Genomic DNA, 22,150 nt, shown 5'->3' on the forward strand with positions numbered 1-22,150 from the left:
GTATCTTCTGACCATTGTCACAACACAATACATCAACATTAATAATGTCAGCAAGCAAAGTAATCTCCACTCTGTGTTGAACTAATAGTCTAACACACAATCATGTCTCAAGTAGTTTGAAGTAAATCATAGCCTGAATATCAATACACAAGAACCAAAACAACAATAACAAAATTCAAATATACAACATCACCACCTCTATCAAATCAACTCATACAGATCAAGATAAGTAATCAACTATATAATAATCAAAAGAAAAACAAAAGGGTACATGAAATTGGTTAATACAGATCCAAATGACAAAAGATATAGATCTCATAAACGGGTGGGCCCACAAGAGAAAACCTGATGAGGCAGCCTTAAAGCTTCAGATTTAGAGAAGCAAGTATCATCAAGGACTTGGCTGGTGCACCAGCTGCACTTGGAGTTCTGTGAACACTTTGACTTCAACCCTAACTCTCCACAGTTGAGAAGGATGGGTCTTTTGCTGGTGGAAAAGGGTCTTCTAGATGAAGCATCTTCAGCAATTACCGTATGAAAGGGTTGAAAGACAAAGAGAAAGAGAAAGAGGAAGAAGAAGAGTGAGTTGGAGTTGGAGATAGAGAACACCATGGATGATTGATTCCTAGCTCAAAGGTTTCAGCTTTGAAAAAAAGATAAATCTTTTCGGTTTCTTTTATTATACTATTGTGTTTTTTTTCTTTTGTTCTTTTTTACTTTATTTCAGACATATTGAAATGTCTTTGTTGGATGATTCCGTTCAATATGGGGTGCTGGAATGAAAATTGGTTGGGATATGCTTTTCACTTTAAAAATTAATGATATTACATAGTATATTTTATTTTAGATGAGTCATACTTTGAATTAATTTTTGTTTTTTTTTTTGGTTTAAGCCAAACCAACAAAACATGGTTCTTGTAAATATTTTTTTTAAAAACCAAAAAGAAGATAATATTAAAATGAAAGGTAAAGAGATACAAAATAAGAGGGGACCAAGGCAAAAACCTCTTAGTGGAAAATTTTAGTCCTAGGAGTACCCTCCATATCTACCAAATAATCTTTTCTAATGCTCCTATGAACATGTTGAAACCAGTTAGGGGAGTTGCAATCTAAGCCAATGCTAGCAAGAATATCCGCATATAAATTGGCTTCTCTAAATATGTGTGTGATCATAAATTCAATGTTCACCATATAAGACCAACAAATAAGCCAGCGAGATCAGATAGTCCACGGAACAAGAGCATGGTTATAGAAAGCTTTAACTACTAGAGTGCAATCTGATTCCAACCAACATTTATTTAATCGTAATTCCATAGCTTTTTCCATTGCTACAATAGTAGCAAGCAATTCGGCATTGGCAAGAGGTGCACGACCCAAAGGAATGATGAAACTGAGAACATGCCTAGCTTCAATATCCCAAAAAATACCACCACAAGCTGATTTCCAAGGAGAGCCAATAGCTACTCCATCGATATTGCACTTAGTCCAACCATGGAGAGGAGGAGACCAAAGAACATCAAAAGAGGTAGTTGTGTTTCGAGGGTTTATGTTGACATCAAACCTCTTAAGCATAGAGAAACTTGTAATGGAGGAGTTTGATTTGTTGCCAGTAGTGTTCCTAACAAGCTTTGCCTGGGCAGCACTAATAGTATAACAAGATTTCCAATGTATACTTGCATTCTCCTGCCGAGCCTTGTTGCGAGACCTCCAAATGTGATAGAAGATACCAACAATGGTGGATTTCAAGACAGTTAGAGCTTAGGCAGACCAGCTCATATCGAGCACCTTCAGACAATCATTATAGCAATGGAAGGAGAAGTTGATGTCACACTGAGTTTTTGAGCCAATTCGACAAATTAGCAGCAAACTTACATCCAAAGAAGAGGTGATCCACGGTTTCCGGAGAGAAGCAACATAGAGTGCACATAGAAGGTATAGAAAATCCACGAATGAGAAAGCAGTCATCAGTAGGAATTTTACGATGGATGTACCTCCACACCACCATTGAGTGAGAAGGAGGAGAAGCCTTGTCCCATGGAAAATTAGACCAGAACATAGAAGGGGAAGGTTTAACAACAATGTTGTATGCAGTTTTGAAACTTAAGACACCATTAGAATTGCTTTTCCAAATCAGATTGTCCTCCACATTGAAGTCTGGCATGGTAGTGGATGAAATGACACTCAATAAATTAGGAATTACCATTTAATGTTATCTTTAACATGCCATCCCTGAGGAGTCCACCAGTCACACACCATTGAAGTAAGATGCCTATGAAATCTCTCAGGAATTTTAAACTTTGTAGTCAAGGGTTCACCAAGCCAATTGTCCAACCAGAAGTTCACCCTATTGTCATTTCCAATGATCCATATGCAGTTTTCCATGACCAAATTATAAGCTTCCTTGATGTCAATCCAAATGGAAGATTTAATAGAATATTTTATGACTTTGCCATTTCTCCTAACTCTTGCATTTAAGAGGTTAGACCATCTTTGATTATTATTGAGGAATTTCCAACAAAGATGGATGTTGGTAACAGCATTGTAAGCTTTGAGAGACAGAATTCCCAAACCTCCTTCATCAATGCCTTTGCAGCAGGTTTTCCAAGCTATAGTGACTAGTTTCTTCTTATCAATAAAGCCCCTCCAAATAAAGTTTCGCATCCAAGTCTCAAGCCTTTTGATTATGGAAATAGAGAAGGGATGTTGTTAAAATTAATTCGAATAAGTGTTGTGAGGGGTAGGTAAATATTTGCTTGTTTTAGAGTATTGTGAGGGGTAGTTAAATATTTGCTTTAGAGAGTGCGGGTGTATTAACGTTCTTGATTTTTTTCTTCGGTTTTGGAGTTTCCAAGTTAATCTCTTGTGTTGTTATTGTATTCCTCTTTTTCTAATGCTTTGTTTTTTTTCTAACAAGTGGTATTAGAGTCTGGTTTGATGGGTATACTTTTTTTAGTATGCTTTGTGGTTGCAGTTTTGTCTGATCTTCCACATCACAAAATAAATTTTATACTCTGTGTTGATTGGGAAAATTTTGTTTTGTTGTAGGAAAGTTTTTGGATGCAATGTGTTATACCCCAAAATTTGCCCACTTCTTTTTTCAGGAAAGTTTCAATATGAAAATTAAGAGTCTCATATAAACATGGATTTTTTCAAAATATCCTGACATATGAAGAACTTGGTTTTCAGAATTTTTCTTACACAGTAACTTGGCTTACAGTGGAATTTATTCTTACGCAAACGCCAAATACTGTTCTTTACTTCACAAATACTATTTATTTATTTTACAGATAAATAGTACTAACACAGTTCATGCAGGGTTAAATCTTTTTGCAGGCGCAAAAGCAGGAAACTCACACTGTACTGGTAACAATTGTTTTTGTTTTCCCACTAACTTTTGTGCTATATTCCATTATTTTCAAAATCTTTTCAAATCTATCCTTTCAAATTCAAATCTCAACTTTATTCTATCCATCTCTCTTTTCCCAACAATACCTTACACTTTCTTTCAAATCTCACTACCACTCAAATTTCCTTTTGTACGGAATCACATCATTCCCCAACGTCTCTATCATCTTTCCATTCTATAAATACCTCTCATTCTTCCCACAAATCTCACATCAAATTCTAAATCATCTTTCAAATTCCTACCTCATAATCCATCATTTCTTCTTCCCTAGCAAAAATGGCAAAATGGATAGAAACACTGCTTCTTACAGTCGTCACCATTGCTACGGTGATCACAACTTTCTTCTGCCTACACAGTCCTGAGAAGTGTGGACCTGCAATGGTTGCACTCCCACTCCTCTACATGTTATTAATCATAGCATGGTTCGTCAACCGTCATTTTTAAAATTTGTCGTGTTTCTTATTTTCTTAAACGTACCGTTTATTCGTCGTACTTTTCAATATAGTATGTAATATTTATACTGTCAGTATTAAATGTTGTACTAGTTGTCATAATATTGCTTAATTACTAAGATAATATTTTGTGTATTTTCTGCCAGTCAAATATTTCTATTTCTGTGCATTAAATAATTTTCAGGTTATTATCGGTAATTTTGCCCGCATACCGTAAATATCAGTTATTTATTATGTTTCTGTTTTCTAACAAGTCATGTAAATAAATTTTCATGCTTCACACCAAACAAAAACAAAAATAACAACAAAAAAAAAAAAAGAAAATTAACTTTGACGGTTGATTTTTCACTTTAACTGCTGCTTCAGTACACGAACAGTCGGTTGACAGACAAACTGCAGACAGTACAATTCACAGTGATTTGTACAATCAATCAAATCAATCATTCACAATTCAAATTTCCAAGATTTTTGTGTTAGAAGTCTTCTGAATATCACATGATTAGCAGAAACTCAACACTGCACAAAAATCAGGTACGCTTAACTGCCTCCTATACAGACAGTCCCTAATCAGGGTTTTTCTTGTTTTAACAGGAGCAACAAGTTTTGAGAGCTCAAATGGATTTCATATACATCCATACATCTCAAAGTACCATCATACAAATTTTCAAACTTCAATTCACTCAGACGCACCGTCAGCAGCTCAAACAGTCAACAGACGACCCGTTTGACCAAAAAAGTCAACTGACAGTCAAAAATGAAATTTTTTGTCAAAGTCCATATTTTGTCAAAGGATTCAACATTTGATCATTGGATGATCACAATTCATCAAGGAAAGATCAAAAATCAACAAAACCCTAAGATTCAAAATTAGGGTTTTTGCCTGAAAAGTCAACTCAACTTTGACTGATCATAACTCTCTCATCCTTCATCCAAAAAATGTCAACCAAAGCTCATTTTGAAGGAAATTCAATTATCTTTCAAATGCAATTGATCCCATGGTCATAGCATTCACCATTTGAAAAATATGGCCAAAGACATTACAGGTCATTTTCAAAGTCAACAAAAAGACACTTTTTTCAAATGGACACACAAGGAGAACCAAAAATCATTTTGATATGAGACCAAAGACATTGGTTAGAGGACTCTTTGAGGTTTCCAAAAAGTGCAAGATCTCCTTCATATGACAAAAATTGAAGGATTTACACCTTGTTGAAGTTGGCTAAATTTTGGGAAAATGCATGAAATCAACATTGCTCAAAAATGTTTTTTTTCCAAATGAGTCCAAGTTTTTATGGTCCAAACATCTTTGCCATGTTACTATGGGCCTCCCACGACCAAGACAAAGCCCACATCTTTATTGGCCATTTTTTGCATAATTTTATCTTACTTTAAGATTAAAATTAAAAGGAAAATGCATGGATAATGGTTGCTTGGCCTCCAAGTATGACTCACTTCAAGGAATCTTCATTTTTTCTGCAAGAATTGAAGAGCAAGACAAGAGCATTGAATGGAGTCAAGCTTGGTCAACAATTCAAAGATTTTTAATATTTTAAAAATCAAACTTTCAACAAAGACAACAAAGCTTCTTAGCTTGAGTTCCAAGCAACTTTGGGCTATAAAAGAAGCATCATACTTCAGCAAAAGAAGGGACACACGAAATAGGGCAAGAGTATAGCAAGAAATATCACAAAAATTCTCAAAATTTGCATATACTTTGTAATTTTCAAATTCAAATTTCCAATCAATATCAATACCAATAAACACTTCTAATCATCTCCTCAAACATTATAGAGTAAGATTGAGCTCTAAATATAGACATATGAGAGTCGTATAAAGCACTTAAAGCTCTTCATGTACATATGAGTTTTATTTTCGTTTTTGTATATGCAACTAATTTCACTGCAAACTAACCACCCTAACATCCTTATGGGAACCTATATGTGTGATCTGGGCCTTAGCATGAGTGTTCCAACGTGAGGATCAGGCTCCACCATTAAAACGAGTCCATGAGTGTTTAAGCTTCATCTTCTTCGTATCCATAGCTAGGAGCTTCAAACCTTAAAACAAATGACATATTTGGATTCAGGACACTCTAATTAGTGGATCTGGGTCACTTGTTTCTATTGCTAACTCGTATTTTTTGCAGGTTCATAGGTTGTTAAAAAACTGGAATTTTAACGTCCAAATAGGGGAGGTTAAAAACCCCCGCTATTTGAAGCTGAAAACCTCACTTCTGGAGGTTGAAGACGACCACGCGTCCAAGCGTGGTTCGTCTGACTTTCCAGCGCGCCAAGGTGGCCCTTCCCTCAAATCTTATTCGCTGGTCAATCCAGCGTGGGCCCCTGCAAAGACTTTGAATCCCCTTGGATTCAGTGTACACCATCATACCATGCACCTACAAATCTGTGCCCTTGGATCAATCTCAAAGCCAATCCAACGCCTCACACATGCAAGCTCACCATGCTCCTTCATTAATTGCCACACCAGATCAGTATCCTTATATTTTTAATTTTATTTTCTATTTTTATTTTAGTTTCTTTGATAAATTAATTAAAAATAGTTAAAAACTTCCAAAAATTCCACAAAAAATATTTTAAACTTCTAAAATAATATATTATTTTATGAAACAAAAATATTTTATTTTTCTTCAAAATTTCAATATTTTTCATAATTAATTAGTATGTATTTGTATATTTGCTTATTAATTATTTTAATTAGTCAAAAAATCATAAAAAAAAATTGTTCTTTGTGTTAAATATTGTTTATATATCATAAACTAATTTTGTACATATTTAGGATAATTTTCTCTTTAAGTTTTAATTATTTGTGTAATTATTTGCATAATTATGTTTTGATTAACTTAAAATATCCAAAAACAAATTTCAAAAATTCCAAAAAAATTAGTTTTGTTCTAAAATCAATTAACAAACATTTTGTACATATTTTTAAACTTATTTGCTAGGTTTAATCATATTTCCATCTTTTCTTTATTTTAAATTAATTAATAATGCATTAATTATATTTAAAATAAATCACAAAAATACAAAAATATGCCTTTTATTTCTTGCAATTTAAAATTCCTAGATAAATGTATAGGATGTCAAATTCATGTAAATAGGCTAGTTTACATTTCCCGCACAATCGATGTAATAGCGTAGATTTACTTTCTGCACTTTACATTTCCGCATTTTAATTTCCAGCACCCATATAAACTGCGTGTATGTCAAAGATAAAACTGAACCGTCAGATCACTAACTTCAAAGATAAATATCTGAATTCAATCACAATCACATTTGCACCTCCTAGGGTAACCCCTTTTCACTCTTTTCAAAATCAAAGTTACATTTCTACTGTTTCGAGTACAAAATCGAACCTTTTGTTTATATCCGACGAATGGATAGATTTTTAAAGGGAACAAGGATAAAGACCTCCTAACTCAGGGTAGACCTCCTAGTTTGCTTGCTCAAAATCAAAACAAACAAAATTCTCATACACTGTTGTTTTTTTAAAATGAATTTTCCAAAAGACAATATTTTGTATACATCCAAACACGGATCATTACAAAATTAACGATCTTTTCAAAACATCTTTCGAAAGATAAACAAGCATTTGTATATATCCGCACAAGGATCATTACAAATTCTATTTGCAAAGGTATTTCAAAAACACAGGTAAAGCATTCCGAATCAATTGAAAAGTAAAGCAAATGAGCTAAGCAAACTAAAGAGCCCATGGATAACCATGGATACAAAGGGTGCTAACACCTTCCCTTTGTATAACCTACCCCCTTACCCAGAATCTCTCAAAGGTCTTTTTTCTGTTTCTTTTATAAACCTTTCCTTCATTGGATAAAATAAAAGGTCGGTGGCGACTCTGTAAACTTTTTCAAAAGTGACGCGAAAGCGTCCGATCGACAAAAAAGAGTCAGTTCACGTATCCCACCCACGGAGGGGTATGGCCCGAAAGGACGGTCCACAGAACTGGCGACTCTGCTGGGGAATACAAATTCAAAATGTTTTCAAAAGGGGTTACCTTTAGAGTATAGATCATTTCGATGTTTTCAATTGTTTGATCTGATTGCTTTACTTTTCACAGGTTTGCTTGGGTACTTTGCTTGTGTGAAAGATTCTAACCCGAATCTCGAGATACCTTAAGTATATGACAATAGACCAAGGAAACTGTACGGCATGTACCGATACGGTTGATCTGGTAGTCATCGTTAGTGTGATACTTTGGTTTATACTGATGTCCCTTGAAAGCGATCAAGGAGTATATTAGGCTTCCGAAGTGTCATTAACACTAATTTGTCTTAGAACCTTTTAGTTGAACTTGACTTGTGGCCTATTAAGTGGCTAGCTTTGAAATTGATCGAAGCTAGTTATCCTCGAGGAATATTCTTGATCGGCCGTCCGAGCGCCGTATTGAGATGTTGTCTCCAAGGATCATAGAACCCGAATACTATTCTAGGACAGGTTTTCAACCAACTCAACTTCAGAGGGGAGGGTATCACCTATCAACCTCATGCAAGCCTTTAAACCTAAGGCTATTGTTTGATTTGTTTTTGTGTGCCACATGTTTGCATCATAAACACATCATTTTTCACTACACATTTCAAGGATCAAAGAGTTTACTTTTGTTTTTGCAGGTAATGGCTCCCGCCACCAGAGATTACATCCGAATCAATATCTCAACGGTGCCATCTGAACTCAAAGTCTTGGTAGCAGAATTCCCCAGGAATGCTCAATTCACTGAAAAGGATGGTCACCTACTCCATTTGGTTACCTCAAAGTTTGAAGAAGACATGATACGGGTCCTGTTCCAGTTCTTCGACCCTGAACATCATTGCTTCACATTTCCTGATTACCAGTTGGTACCCACTTTGGAAGAATTCTCTGAATTAATTGGATTACCAATCCGAGATCAATTACCTTTCACTGGTTTAGAAAGAAAACCAAAACCTGAAGTCATTGCTGCTGCTTTACATCTGCAAAAGTCAGAAATCAAATCCAATTGGGAAACAAAGAGTGGAGTTGAGGGTTTGCTTGCCAAATTCTTACTGGAAAAGGCTCGACTACTGCTAGAAAACAAAAGTTATCCAGCTTTTGAAGAAGTTATGGCTCTTTTGATCTATGGGTTGGTTTTGTTCCCTAATTCCGACCAGTTCATAAGTGTACACATCATCAACCTTTTCCTAATTCGCAACCCGGTACCAACATTGCTGGGAGACATCCTACACTCTCTACACACTCGTACCACGAAGAAGCGAGGAACTCTCATGTGCTGTATACCACTGCTGGCTAGGTGGTTTACATGTCATCTTCCCCGATCAGTACTGAGAAATGAACAAAGAGCACAATGGTCTTACAGAATCATGTCTTTATCTCATTCAGATATCCGATGGAACAACTTCTTTCAAAGAGACATTACTATCATTGATCATTGTGGAGAATACCCTAATGTGCCACTCCTTGGCATTAAAGGAGGTATCACTTACAATCCCTCTCTAGCTCTACGCCAATTCGGATATGCAAGAAGCAACGGTCCTCATGACATGATTATCCGTGGCATTGTGTTTGATTACGAGAATGATTCTCACAGACACCGACGAAGATTCATACAGGCTTGGGACAGTGTCTATAGAATAGAAAGCAAAACTCTGGGGCAATGGAATTCTATTCCTATGGAACTTTACCTCAGATGGGTGCGTACTCATGCTCAAAAACTCATGATGCCCTATCCCGCTGTTCTACCTGTGACTATCGAATCAGAAGTCGAAGGTTACGAACCTCAAGTTATTCTACACCCGGATATGCCAACTGACTTGGAAGAGTTGCAAAAATCCTGGGTTCAACTCAAAGAGGAAAGAGACACCTTCAAAGAACACTGTCAGGACTATGAGAGAAGGCTATTCGAGCTCACCAGACAGCTTCAAGAAGAACAAAGAATCAACGCATTCCTGGGGACAAAGAAAAAGCGCCCACGGGAGACCTGAAAGATCATTTATTTTATTTTCTGTCTTGTAAGCCCAAATGAGGCAAAGAAAAAAGAAATAAATTGATTAACTAACGTTTGTTTCTTCTTTAACAAATCTAAACTCTAAGATCCTTGAAAACATTGCACACACATTTCACTTCATGCATTGCATATACATTTCATACATTGCATTCATATACATTGCATATACATTTCATACATTGCATACACATGGCATCCAGTCATACACATTGCATAACAGGTTCACATGACGGATTTCTCATCTTCTCGCTGTTTATTTCAGTCAGAAGAGATGGAATCTGAAATGAGTATCAAGAATCTCGAAGCGCAGAATGCCCAAGTGCAAGTGGCAATTCTGGAACTAGCAAAGGGGCAGCAAGAACTGAAAGCCCTGATAATCAAGAAGAAAAAGAAGCCCAAAGGATCTGTAGGTGTGAGTCACCTGAGAAGAAAGATCAAAATTCCAGTCAAAAGGTTCACAAAGCCACCGATCCCTGAAACAGTCGGTGATGATGAACAAGAAGATAATCAAAGCAACCAGGGTTCTGCTAAACCCTCTCTCTCTTCAAATGAAGAAGAAGATCATTCTGGAGACGAACAGGATGATGACAAATACCAACAGTTGGAGGATCGTATGAAAGCTATGGAAATACAAAAAATACCTGGCTTAGATTTCAATGATCTGGGACTCGTGTCGGATGTTGTCATCCCTCCAAAATTCAAAGTTCCAACCTTTGCAAAGTATGATGGAGTTTCTTGTCCAAAACTACATTTGAGATCTTATGTGAGGAAGATACAACCTCATACAACAGATAACAAATTGTGGATTCACTTTTTCCAAGAAAGTCTGTCAGGTACACAACTCGAATGGTACTACCAGCTAGAAAATACCAAGGTTCATACTTGGGAAGAATTAGCTGCTGCTTTTTACAAACAGTACCAATACAATGCTGATCTTACACCCACTCGTACTCAATTGCGAGGCATGTCTATGGGACCAAAAGAAAGTTTCAAAGAGTATGCACAAAAGTGGAGAGATATGGCTGGAAGGGTTCAACCACCCTTATCTGATCGCGAACCAGTCGACATGTTCATGGGCACTTTAACTGGCCCATTCTATAGCCATTTGCTGGGAAGTTCATCATCAGGTTTCACTGACCTAATACTGACCGGAGAACGTGTCGAAAGTGGCATTCGAAATGGAAAAATTCAAGTAGGATCCTCCTCTGGTACTACAAAAAGGCCCATCAGAAATGAGGTCAATACAGCGCAAATTCAGACAAGTCACAAAAGTGATCAGCATCAATCTGTAGGGGCAGTTATGATCTCCGCATCTGCACCTCAAAAAGATCAACAGCCAAAATATACGCATCGACCAGATGCACCAAGAAGAACTTTCACCAAAATCAACATGCCAATCTCTCAGGCATTGCAGCACTTGCTTAAAGCGGATCTGATCACATTAAGGGGTCCTCCGAAGAATGTCAATACTTCTTCTCTGAATTATCGCCCTGATGCAACATGTGCCTATCATTCAAACTGTCCAGGACATGACGCAGATCACTGCTGGGCCCTGAAAAATAAAATCCAAGACATGATAGATGCTGGAGAAATTGAGTTCGATCCTCCAGAAACTCCAAATGTCATCACAGCACCTATGCCAAAGCATGACAAAACTGTTAATGCTATCATAGACACAGTTTACATTTATGATGTGAACGAAGTATCAATTCCACTCCTCGAAGTCAAAAGAAAGTTCATCCAAGCTGGTTACTTTCCAGGTTGTGATCCCGACTGCTTTTATTGCTCACGCCAACCCAATGGTTGTGAAAATCTAAAGATGGGAATTCAAAAACACATGGATCGCCGTATCATTATGTTTGAGAGGCTCCCTTCTATGGACATGTTGGGCAAAGTCTTTGCCAACGGGATAAGAATGGAAGACGTCTCAGTGATCTCCAGCTTACCATTCAAAATCTCTACCAAGGCTCCATTCAAACTTTCTGCTACACTCAAAGTGGCATCAGTAGTCATTGCTAGACCAACTCCATTTCCATACTCCTCAGACAAAGCTGTCCCATGGGGATATGACACTAATGTTTACATTCATGGAGTTAAGCAGGATCCCTCGACTAAAGAGGACGCAACACTAACTACTTCAGCTGTAAGTAACATTGCAGGCACTAGCAAGATCACGAGAAGTGGAAGAATCTTTTCACCAGAAATTTCTCCAAATATTGCTGCTAGTCCAATCCAGGTTCCAATTCCTATTCCAGATATCAACACTCGAGGCAAAGAGCCACTGATCGAACCAGTTCAAAATCCGGTAGAGATCACTGCTGAGGATCCATCAAAGCAAGAGATGGACGAAATATTGAAAATCATCTGCAAAAGTGATTACAATATTGTCGAACAACTGGGGCATACTGCTTCAAAAATCTCAATGTTATCTCTGCTAAAATATTCAGAAGCTCATGCTAAAGCTCTAATGAAGTTCCTTCAAGCTGCGCATGTGCCTCAAGAAATCCCAATCGACCAATTTGAGAATTGTGTCGCCAGTCTTACAGTGCCCAATGGTCTTGGTTTCTCTGATGTGGATCTAACTCCTGCTGGAAGAAATCACAACAAGGCCCTGCACATCTCTATCGAATGCAACGGCACCACTCTGTCTCATGTGCTAATAGACAATGGTTCCTCTCTAAACGTGTTACCAAAGGTAATACTGGAAAAACTTGACTTCAAAGGAGTTGTGCTACAACCAAGTGATGTGGTTGTAAGAGCCTTCGATGGGTCAACAAGAACGGTGTACGGAGAAGTTAAGCTCCCAATCAGAGTGGGCTCTCAAACTTTCGATGTTATCTTTTCCGTAATAGACGTTCTTCCAACATACTCCTGTTTACTAGGACGCCCTTGGATACATGGGGCAAACGCTGTAACTTCTACCCTGCATCAGAAGTTAAAATACCCAGTAAAAGGAAAGGTTGTCACAGTCTATGGCGAAGAAGAATATATGGTCAGTCACTTGAGCAACGACAAGTATGTTGAGATGGAGGGCGAATCCATCGAAACTCCGTATCAAGCTTTTGAGGTTGTATCTCCAGATATCTCTACCACCAAGCATATTCCTGCTACTCCAGCTACAACTATGGCTTCTCTCAAAGATGCCAAAGCCATGATTGAACAGGGTGATCGCACAGTATGGGGACAACTCCCTGATATACCCTACAAGTCCGACAAGCTAGGTCTGGGCTATAATGGTGAAAATCAAAAGAATGATCAAAATCCTCGCTCTGAAGGGTTAATATCACACTTCGCCAGCCAAGAAGTAAACGCCATTGATGATGAAGGGACATACTTGAACCACATCATTCAGCCATATCCAGACGAAATTCCACCCATTACCATGGGAATGTGGGATGCTGTGGGAGGACCAAATGACGGTTACAACTACCAGTATATCACACCTCAGAATTCTTACATTGCTCTGGAAGATCTTACTCCAACAGAAGAGGGTAATCAAAATGACGGAAGTATCACAAGTCCCGTCACTCAGCAATATCAAAATCCACCCAAAGAAGTATGGGACACGCTAGGAGAACCCAGCGGCAAATACGACTATATGGTGAAATATTCCGCTCCTCCGAGCTTTTCAACTCCCATCAAAGACATTGTCCCGACTGGATGGGACGAACAGTACGACGACAACTTCGCTCTTGAAGAAGCCAGGAAGATGCCAAACAACGAAGGTTATTTTCTGTCACAGTACACTCCTTATCAGGATGCACAAGTCTCTATTCAAAACATCATTCCTACTGCATGGGACGGCCTTATCGAGCATCTCGCTCAGCCAATAGAGGGACCTCCACCTGGATTCTCATATCCAACAAATCATCCAACTTATCCTGAAGAATTACCTACGCATTTTCCCACTAGCGGAATCAATGCTACGGAAGACGAAAAGAACAACTGCAACTGGAACAGCTGGGTGCTCCCTGCTAACAACGGTGGATTGAACAACTGGAAAGCAGAGGATGTGATCTCCTTTGATCAGGAGTAAATGCCATTTCCTGTTTTCTTTGTGTATATTGTGCAAAGATAAAAGTGGTTCCTGAACAATCGAACCATGAGCTTGAAAGCCGTGTGCCTTAGCACAACGGTCCTTCTATAAAAAGGGTTTGTCATATCATGATTATGTGCATTCAATAAAATCATGGGATGCTTGCATGTTCAAAATTTTGTGATCCTTTTTCTTTCTTTATTCGCTTTCAAATAGCTATGTTTTTCTCTTCATACACACTCACATATCTACCATGCAGATTCACATACACGCTGGATCCAGTCAATAACGACTCTGCTATTGCCCGTCATGACTTTGAAAATCCGATCTACCAAACTGAGGACGAAAGTGAGGAAGATTGTGAAGTGCCAAGAGAAATTGCAAGACTTCTAGAACAAGAAGAAAAAGCCATACAGCCTCATGAGGAGCCGATTGAGGTCATCAACTTGGGCAGTGACGAAGAAAAGAAAGAGGTCAGAATTGGGGCTGACTTAGAAAACAGTGTCAAGCAAAGACTGATTCAATTGTTGCAAGACTACGCCGAGATATTCGCCTGGTCTTATCAAGATATGCCTGGCCTTGACACGGACATTGTAGTTCATCGCCTGCCAATCAAAGAAGGAAGCACTCCGGTCAAACAGAGACTGCGAAGGAGTAAGCCTGATATGTCAAAAAAGATCAAAGACGAGGTTGAAAAACAATTCAATGCCGGATTCCTAAAAGTTGTAAGTTATCCTCCTTGGATAGCTAACATCGTGCCTGTACCCAAAAAAGACGGGAAAGTCAGAATGTGTGTAGACTACAGAGATCTGAACCGGGCAAGCCCTAAAGATGATTTCCCTTTACCGCACATCGATGTACTAGTTGACAATACCGCACAATGCAAGGTATTCTCCTTTATGGACGGATTCTCAGGGTACAATCAAATCAAGATGGCACCCGAAGACATGGAAAAAACAACCTTCACAACTCCCTGGGGAACCTTTTGTTACAAAGTAATGCCCTTTGGTCTAAAAAATGCTGGAGCTACCTACCAACGAGCAATGGTAACACTATTTCATGATATGATTCATCAGGAAATAGAGGTGTATGTCGATGACATGATCGCAAAATCCAACACCGAAGAAGAACATTTGAGTCATTTACACAAGCTGTTTGACAGACTCAAGAAATACAGATTGCGACTGAACCCGAACAAGTGTACCTTTGGAGTAAGATCCGGTAAACTCTTAGGTTTCATCGTCAGCAGTAAAGGTATTGAGGTTGATCCTGCCAAGGTCAAAGCCATTCAAGAAATGCCTATACCCCGTACCGAGAAACAAGTCAGAGGATTCTTGGGACGTCTAAACTACATAGCCAGATTCATTGCCCATATGACTCCTACTTGTGTGCCAATCTTCAAATTACTGAAGAAAGATCAAGTGGAAAGATGGAATGACAAATGCCAGTTAGCCTTTGATAAAATCAAAGAATACCTTCAAAAACCGCCAATCTTGTTACCTCCTGTGGAAGGCAGACCTCTGATAATGTACCTAACTGTGTTAGAAGATTCAATGGGGTGTGTACTCGGACAACATGACGATTCCGGTCGAAAGGAGCACGCAATCTACTATCTTAGCAAAAAGTTTACCGATTGTGAAACAAGATACTCACTACTCGAAAAAACTTGCTGTGCCTTAGCATGGGCGGCTCGCCGACTAAGACAGTATATGCTAAATCACACCACTTTCCTGATCTCCAAGATGGATCCAATCAAATACGTGTTCGAAAAACCTGCTCTCTCTGGAAGGATTGCAAGATGGCAAATGATCCTAACAGAATATGACATTCAATACACTTCGCAAAAAGCAATCAAAGGAAGTGTGGTAGCTGATCATTTAGCTCATCAAGCAGTAGATGATTATCAGGCATTGAACTTTGACTTCCCAGACGAAGACATTATGCTAGTCAATGACTACAAACAACCAGGATCCCGATGGACTATGGTTTTTGACGGAGCTTCTAATGCGCTCGGCAATGGCATCGGAGCTGTGATCATTTCCCCCACAGGAGGTCATACACCCTTCACCGCCAGATTGTGTTTCAATTGCACCAACAATATAGCCGAATACGAAGCATGCATTCTGGGTCTCAAAGCTGCAATTGATCTAAAAATCAAATTCCTTGAAGTCTACGGAGACTCGGCCTTGGTAATCTACCAAGTCAAAGGGGAATGGGACACAAAGCACCCAAATCTAATTCCATACAAAGAACATGTGTTGAGTTTGATTCCTTACTTCGAGGAGATCACTTTCGAACACATCCCACGCGAAGAAAATCAACTAGCTGATGCCTTAGCTACCATGTCATCCATGTTCAAAGTCAATTGGGACGACGAAGCTCCTATGATCACCATTTACAGGCAAGACGAACCAGCCTATTGCAATGAGATCGATACCAAACAAATGGAAGACAAATCATGGTTCCATGAAATACAAAGGTATCTCGAAACCCAGGAGTACCCTGAAGGGGCATCTATTAACGACAGAAAGTTTCTAAGGAGATTTGCCTCCAAATTCTTCCTAAGCAATGGAACTTTGTACAAGCGCAACCATGACTCGACTTTACTTCGTTGCGTAAACAAGAAGGAAGCAGAACAAATCATGGAAGACATACACAATGGTACCTTCGGTACTCATTCCAACGGACATACAATGGCTAAAAAGATCTTGAGAGCAGGTTACTACTGGTCTACCATGGAGACAGATTGCCATCATCATTCCAAAACTTGTCACAAATGCCAGATATATGCCGACAAAGTGCATGTACCTCCAGTTCCATTAAACGTTCTGACGGCTCCTTGGCCTTTCGCAATGTGGGGTATTGATATGATTGGAGAAATCAAACCTACTGCTTCCAACGGACATCGCTTTATCCTGGTCGCTATTGACTACTTCACAAAGTGGGTAGAGGCAGCTTCATATGCTTCTGTCACCAAGAATGTGGTAGCCAGGTTTATCAAGCACAATCTCATTTGTCGGTACGGCATCCCCGAAAGGATCATCACTGACAATGGCACGAATCTAAACAACAAAATGATTACTGAACTCTGCACGCAGTTCCAGATCAAACATCATAATTCTTCTCCATATCGACCAAAGATGAACGGCGCTGTCGAAGCCGCCAACAAAAACATCAAGAAAATCATACAAAAGATGACAGTAACCTACAAAGACTGGCATGAGATGTTACCTTTTGCTCTTCATGGTTATCGCACATCTGCGCGTACTTCAACAGGGGCAACTCCATTCTCGTTAGTCTACGGTATGGAAGCAGTTCTCCCAATCGAAATCCAGATTCCTTCCTTAAGGATCATGAAAGAAGCCGATCTAGACGAAGACGATTGGATTCAAACTCGATTCGACCAAATACACTTGATCGATGAGAAAAGACTTGCAGCTATCTGTCATGGCCAGCTATACCAAAAGCGCATGATCAAAGCATTCAACAAGAAAGTCAAAAGTCAAGCATACCAAACTGGTGGCTTGGTTATCAAACGCATCATCTTACCACAAGGTGATCCCAGAGGCAAATGGACCCCCACCTACGAGGGACCATTCATAATCAAGAAAATATTCTCCGGCGGTGCCATGTTGCTTACCACCATGGATGGCGAGGATTTCCCACACCCTGTGAATGCGGACATAGTCAAAAAGTACTTTGCTTAAAAAAAAAAAATACAGCTCGCTAAGTTGAAAACCTGAAAGGGCAACTTAGGCAAAAATGAGCGTCTCGGTGGATTGAAAACCCGAAAGGGCGATCCAGGCAAAAATTAGAGACAAAACAAATACAATCCCGGTAGGCTGAAAACCTGAAAGGGCAGCCTAGGCAAAAATTAGGGAATAAAGCATACAACTATGTCCCGCTCAGCTGCCTACTCACCGACAAGGTTCAACACCTCAAAGACACCGATCAGTCCAATCACTTTCTTCCAACAAGTGAGGGATGAGATGCTCGAAGACAGATTGGCAATAGCAGAATTGAAACTTGACTGGATCGTTCTCACATAGCTATTTCTTTTCATAAATACTTTTCAAAACTTTCTGACAATTTCCTACTTCTAGGATTGTTGTCTCCCTATACTAATCCGCCTATCACGGCACCTTTTCAAAAATCAATGCAGCTTATAACTAACATTTTCATTTTTTCTGTTTTGAATACGCGAGCATCCCAATGATATTTTGAATGAACATATGCATTTGAATATGATTGATGTTTACCAGGAAAAACAGGAATAGCATTCCGGACATGTCCCAATTATTTGGACATTATCCTAAACCAGCATCAGAAGGAAGTTTCCCCAATGGAGACACATTCCTCAACAAATCCCTCAAAAAGATTTTTCTTTCGAAAGAAGTCTTATTCCCCAGCAGGGTTGTTCCAGATTACTGTCTTCAGAAGGTGTGATCTCCGCACCCAAACTTGGTCAGATAGTGCATCGGAGGATTATGCATCTTCCTCATTCCCACTCCAAAGGGCGTCACAGTCCGAACTCTCAAAACTACTGTTCATCCCCGAGCAGTAATCAAAGATCCTTCAATAGAACATCCTGGTTCTCAAAGAATTTCCCCAACCCAGGGTACTCAAGCGAGACAGAAGATCATCAACAACCACGATGCCTTCACTTCCAAATGGCTAGCAGGGATTTATTTTCCCAATCACAATGCCTTCATTTCTTGACGACTAAGCTGGGATTTATTTTCCCAATCAGGAGCTTGACACGCTCTAAGCTGCATAAACCATGCATCACATTCACACTCATATTCACATTCACAATCATGCATCATACGCATATTCATACACAACATAACTTGCATATTTCTCCTCTAGCTCGAGGATCTCATATCATACATGCATCATAGACATCGCATATTATTAACTTGATTTTTCAGGTAGACAGATGTCTTCAGCAAAGATGTTCTCACTCACATGCAGTGTTCATCCTGAATCTTATTCAGACAAGCAGTCCTTTCAGATACAATCAAACCAAAGATTCACTCTGAAGAACTCTCATTCTCAACTCATTTATCATCTAACATTGCTAGTCTAAGGCGATACCTCAGACGGTTCCAGAACGATCTAGCATTTCAGATCTAAGGCGATACCTCCGACGGTTCCAGAACGATCTAGCATTTCAGATCTAAGGCGAAACCTCAGACGGTTCCAGAACGATCTAACATTGCAGATCTAAAGTGATACCTCAAACGGTTCCACAATGATCAACTTTCAAATCCTTCATCAAGATATAATCAACAGATTCATTCTGATGAACAAACCATCAACACATTGTCCAGGTGGCATCCGAAAGCCCATCTCAGGTAATGTTTCAATCTGCCAACAACATTTCACAGACAACATTCAAATGCAACTTCCAACATCTCTGCTGATCAAGGTAAGTGCAAATTTTCAGGGCATCTATTTATTCAATCATCTTCTACCCTCAGATTTCAGACAATCTCTTCAGGTTTAAGAAGATTGAATAGGGGCAACTGTTATACCCCAAAATTTGCCCACTTCTTTTTTCAGGAAAGTTTCAATATGAAAATTAAGAGTCTCATATAAACATGGATTTTTTCAAAATATCCTGACATATGAAGAACTTGGTTTTCAGAATTTTTCTTACACAGTAACTTGGCTTACAGTGGAATTTATTCTTACGCAAACGCCAAATACTGTTCCTTACTTCACAAATACTATTTATTTATTTTACAGATAAATAGTACTAACACAGTTCATGCAGGGTTAAATCTTTTTGCAGGCGCAAAAGCAGGAAACTCACACTGTACTGGTAACAATTGTTTTTGTTTTCCCACTAACTTTTGTGCTATATTCCATTATTTTCAAAATCTTTTCAAATCTATCCTTTCAAATTCAAATCTCAACTTTATTCTATCCATCTCTCTTTTCCCAACAATACCTTACACTTTCTTTCAAATCTCACTACCACTCAAATTTCCTTTTGTACGGAATCACATCATTCCCCAACGTCTCTATCATCTTTCCATTCTATAAATACTTCTCATTCTTCCATAAAATCTCACATCAAATTCTAATTCATTTCTCAAATTTCCACTTCATAATCCATTTTCTCTTCTTCCCTAACAAAAATGGCAAAATGGATAGAGACACTGTCTCTTACAGTCATCACCATTGCTACGGTGATCATGACTTTCTTCTGCCTGCACAGTCCTGAGGAGTGTGGACCTGCAATGGTTATGCTCCCAATCATCTACATGCTATTGTTCATAGCATGGGTCATCAATCGTCATTCTTAAAATTTGCCGTATTTCTTATTTCTTAAATGTACCGTTTATTCGTCGTACTGTTCAATATAGTATGTAATATTTATACTGTCAGTATTAAATGTTGTACTAGTTGTCATAATATTGCTTAATTACTAAGATAATATTTTGTGTATTTTCTGCCAGTCAAATATTTCTATTTCTGTGCATTAAATAATTTTCAGGTTATTATCGGTAATTTTGCCCGCATACCGTAAATATCAGTTATTTATTATGTTTCTGTTTTCTAACAAGTCATGTAAATAAATTTTCATGCTTCACACCAAACAAAAACAAAAATAACAACAAAAAAAAAAAAAAGAAAATTAACTTTGACGGTTGATTTTTCACTTTAACTGCTGCTTCAGTACACGAACAGTCGGTTGACAGACAAACTGCAGACAGTACAATTCACAGTGATTTGTACAATCAATCAAATCAATCATTCACAATTCAAATTTCCAAGATTTTTGTGTTAGAAGTCTTCTGAATATCACATGATTAGCAGAAACTCAACACTGCACAAAAATCAGGTACGCTTAACTGCCTCCTATACAGACAGTCCCTAATCAGGGTTTTTCTTGTTTTAACAGGAGCAACAAGTTTTGAGAGCTCAAATGGATTTCATATACATCCATACATCTCAAAGTACCATCATACAAATTTTCAAACTTCAATTCACTCAGACGCACCGTCAGCAGCTCAAACAGTCAACAGACGACCCGTTTGACCAAAAAAGTCAACTGACAGTCAAAAATGAAATTTTTTGTCAAAGTCCATATTTTGTCAAAGGATTCAACATTTGATCATTGGATGATCACAATTCATCAAGGAAAGATCAAAAATCAACAAAACCCTAAGATTCAAAATTAGGGTTTTTGCCTGAAAAGTCAACTCAACTTTGACTGATCATAACTCTCTCATCCTTCATCCAAAAAATGTCAACCAAAGCTCATTTTGAAGGAAATTCAATTATCTTTCAAATGCAATTGATCCCATGGTCATAGCATTCACCATTTGAAAAATATGGCCAAAGACATTACAGGTCATTTTCAAAGTCAACAAAAAGACACTTTTTTCAAATGGACACACAAGGAGAACCAAAAATCATTTTGATATGAGACCAAAGACATTGGTTAGAGGACTCTTTGAGGTTTCCAAAAAGTGCAAGATCTCCTTCATATGACAAAAATTGAAGGATTTACACCTTGTTGAAGTTGGCTAAATTTTGGGAAAATGCATGAAATCAACATTGCTCAAAAATGTTTTTTTTCCAAATGAGTCCAAGTTTTTATGGTCCAAACATCTTTGCCATGTTACTATGGGCCTCCCACGACCAAGACAAAGCCCACATCTTTATTGGCCATTTTTTGCATAATTTTATCTTACTTTAAGATTAAAATTAAAAGGAAAATGCATGGATAATGGTTGCTTGGCCTCCAAGTATGACTCACTTCAAGGAATCTTCATTTTTTCTGCAAGAATTGAAGAGCAAGACAAGAGCATTGAATGGAGTCAAGCTTGGTCAACAATTCAAAGATTTTTAATATTTTAAAAATCAAACTTTCAACAAAGACAACAAAGCTTCTTAGCTTGAGTTCCAAGCAACTTTGGGCTATAAAAGAAGCATCATACTTCAGCAAAAGGAGGACACACGAAATAGGGCAAGGATATAGCAAGAAATATCACAAAAATTCTCAAAATTTGCATATACTTTGTAATTTTCAAATTCAAATTTCCAATCAATATCAATACCAATAAACACTTCTAATCATCTCCTCAAACATTATAGAGTAAGATTGAGCTCTAAATATAGACATATGAGAGTCGTATAAAGCACTTAAAGCTCTTCATGTACATATGAGTTTTATTTTCGTTTTTGTATATGCAACTAATTTCACTGCAAACTAACCACTCTAAC

The 22,150-nt window shown here is 38.2% G+C and overlaps 1 protein-coding gene across 1 annotated transcript; it reads right to left on the reverse strand.

Annotated features, from left to right (window-relative positions):
- Positions 1–1,218: 1,218 nt before the first annotated feature.
- LOC131605827 (uncharacterized) lies at positions 1,219–2,161 on the reverse strand. Its single transcript, XM_058878137.1, has 2 exons — positions 1,873–2,161; positions 1,219–1,757 (listed from the first exon to the last, which is right to left on the reverse strand). Exons 1-2 carry the CDS (start codon positions 2,159–2,161, stop codon positions 1,219–1,221), a joined length of 828 nt encoding a protein of 275 aa, XP_058734120.1.
- Between the last annotated feature and the right edge of the window lie 19,989 nt (positions 2,162–22,150).

The sequence above is a fragment of the Vicia villosa genome, linkage group LG5 (genome assembly GCF_029867415.1).
Source record: "Vicia villosa cultivar HV-30 ecotype Madison, WI linkage group LG5, Vvil1.0, whole genome shotgun sequence".
In the NCBI taxonomy this organism is placed as follows: Eukaryota; Viridiplantae; Streptophyta; class Magnoliopsida; order Fabales; family Fabaceae; genus Vicia; species Vicia villosa.

Excerpts from the sequence above, each read along its gene's own strand:
- LOC131605827 (XM_058878137.1), bottom strand. The coding sequence starts at position 2,161 with ATGCCAGACTTCAATGTGGAGGACAATCTGATTTGGAAAAGCAATTCT. Across the intron at positions 1,758-1,872 it reads GGATCACCTCTTCTTTGGAT|CTCTAACTGTCTTGAAATCC; the intron begins GTAAGTTTGCTG and ends GGTCTGCCTAAG.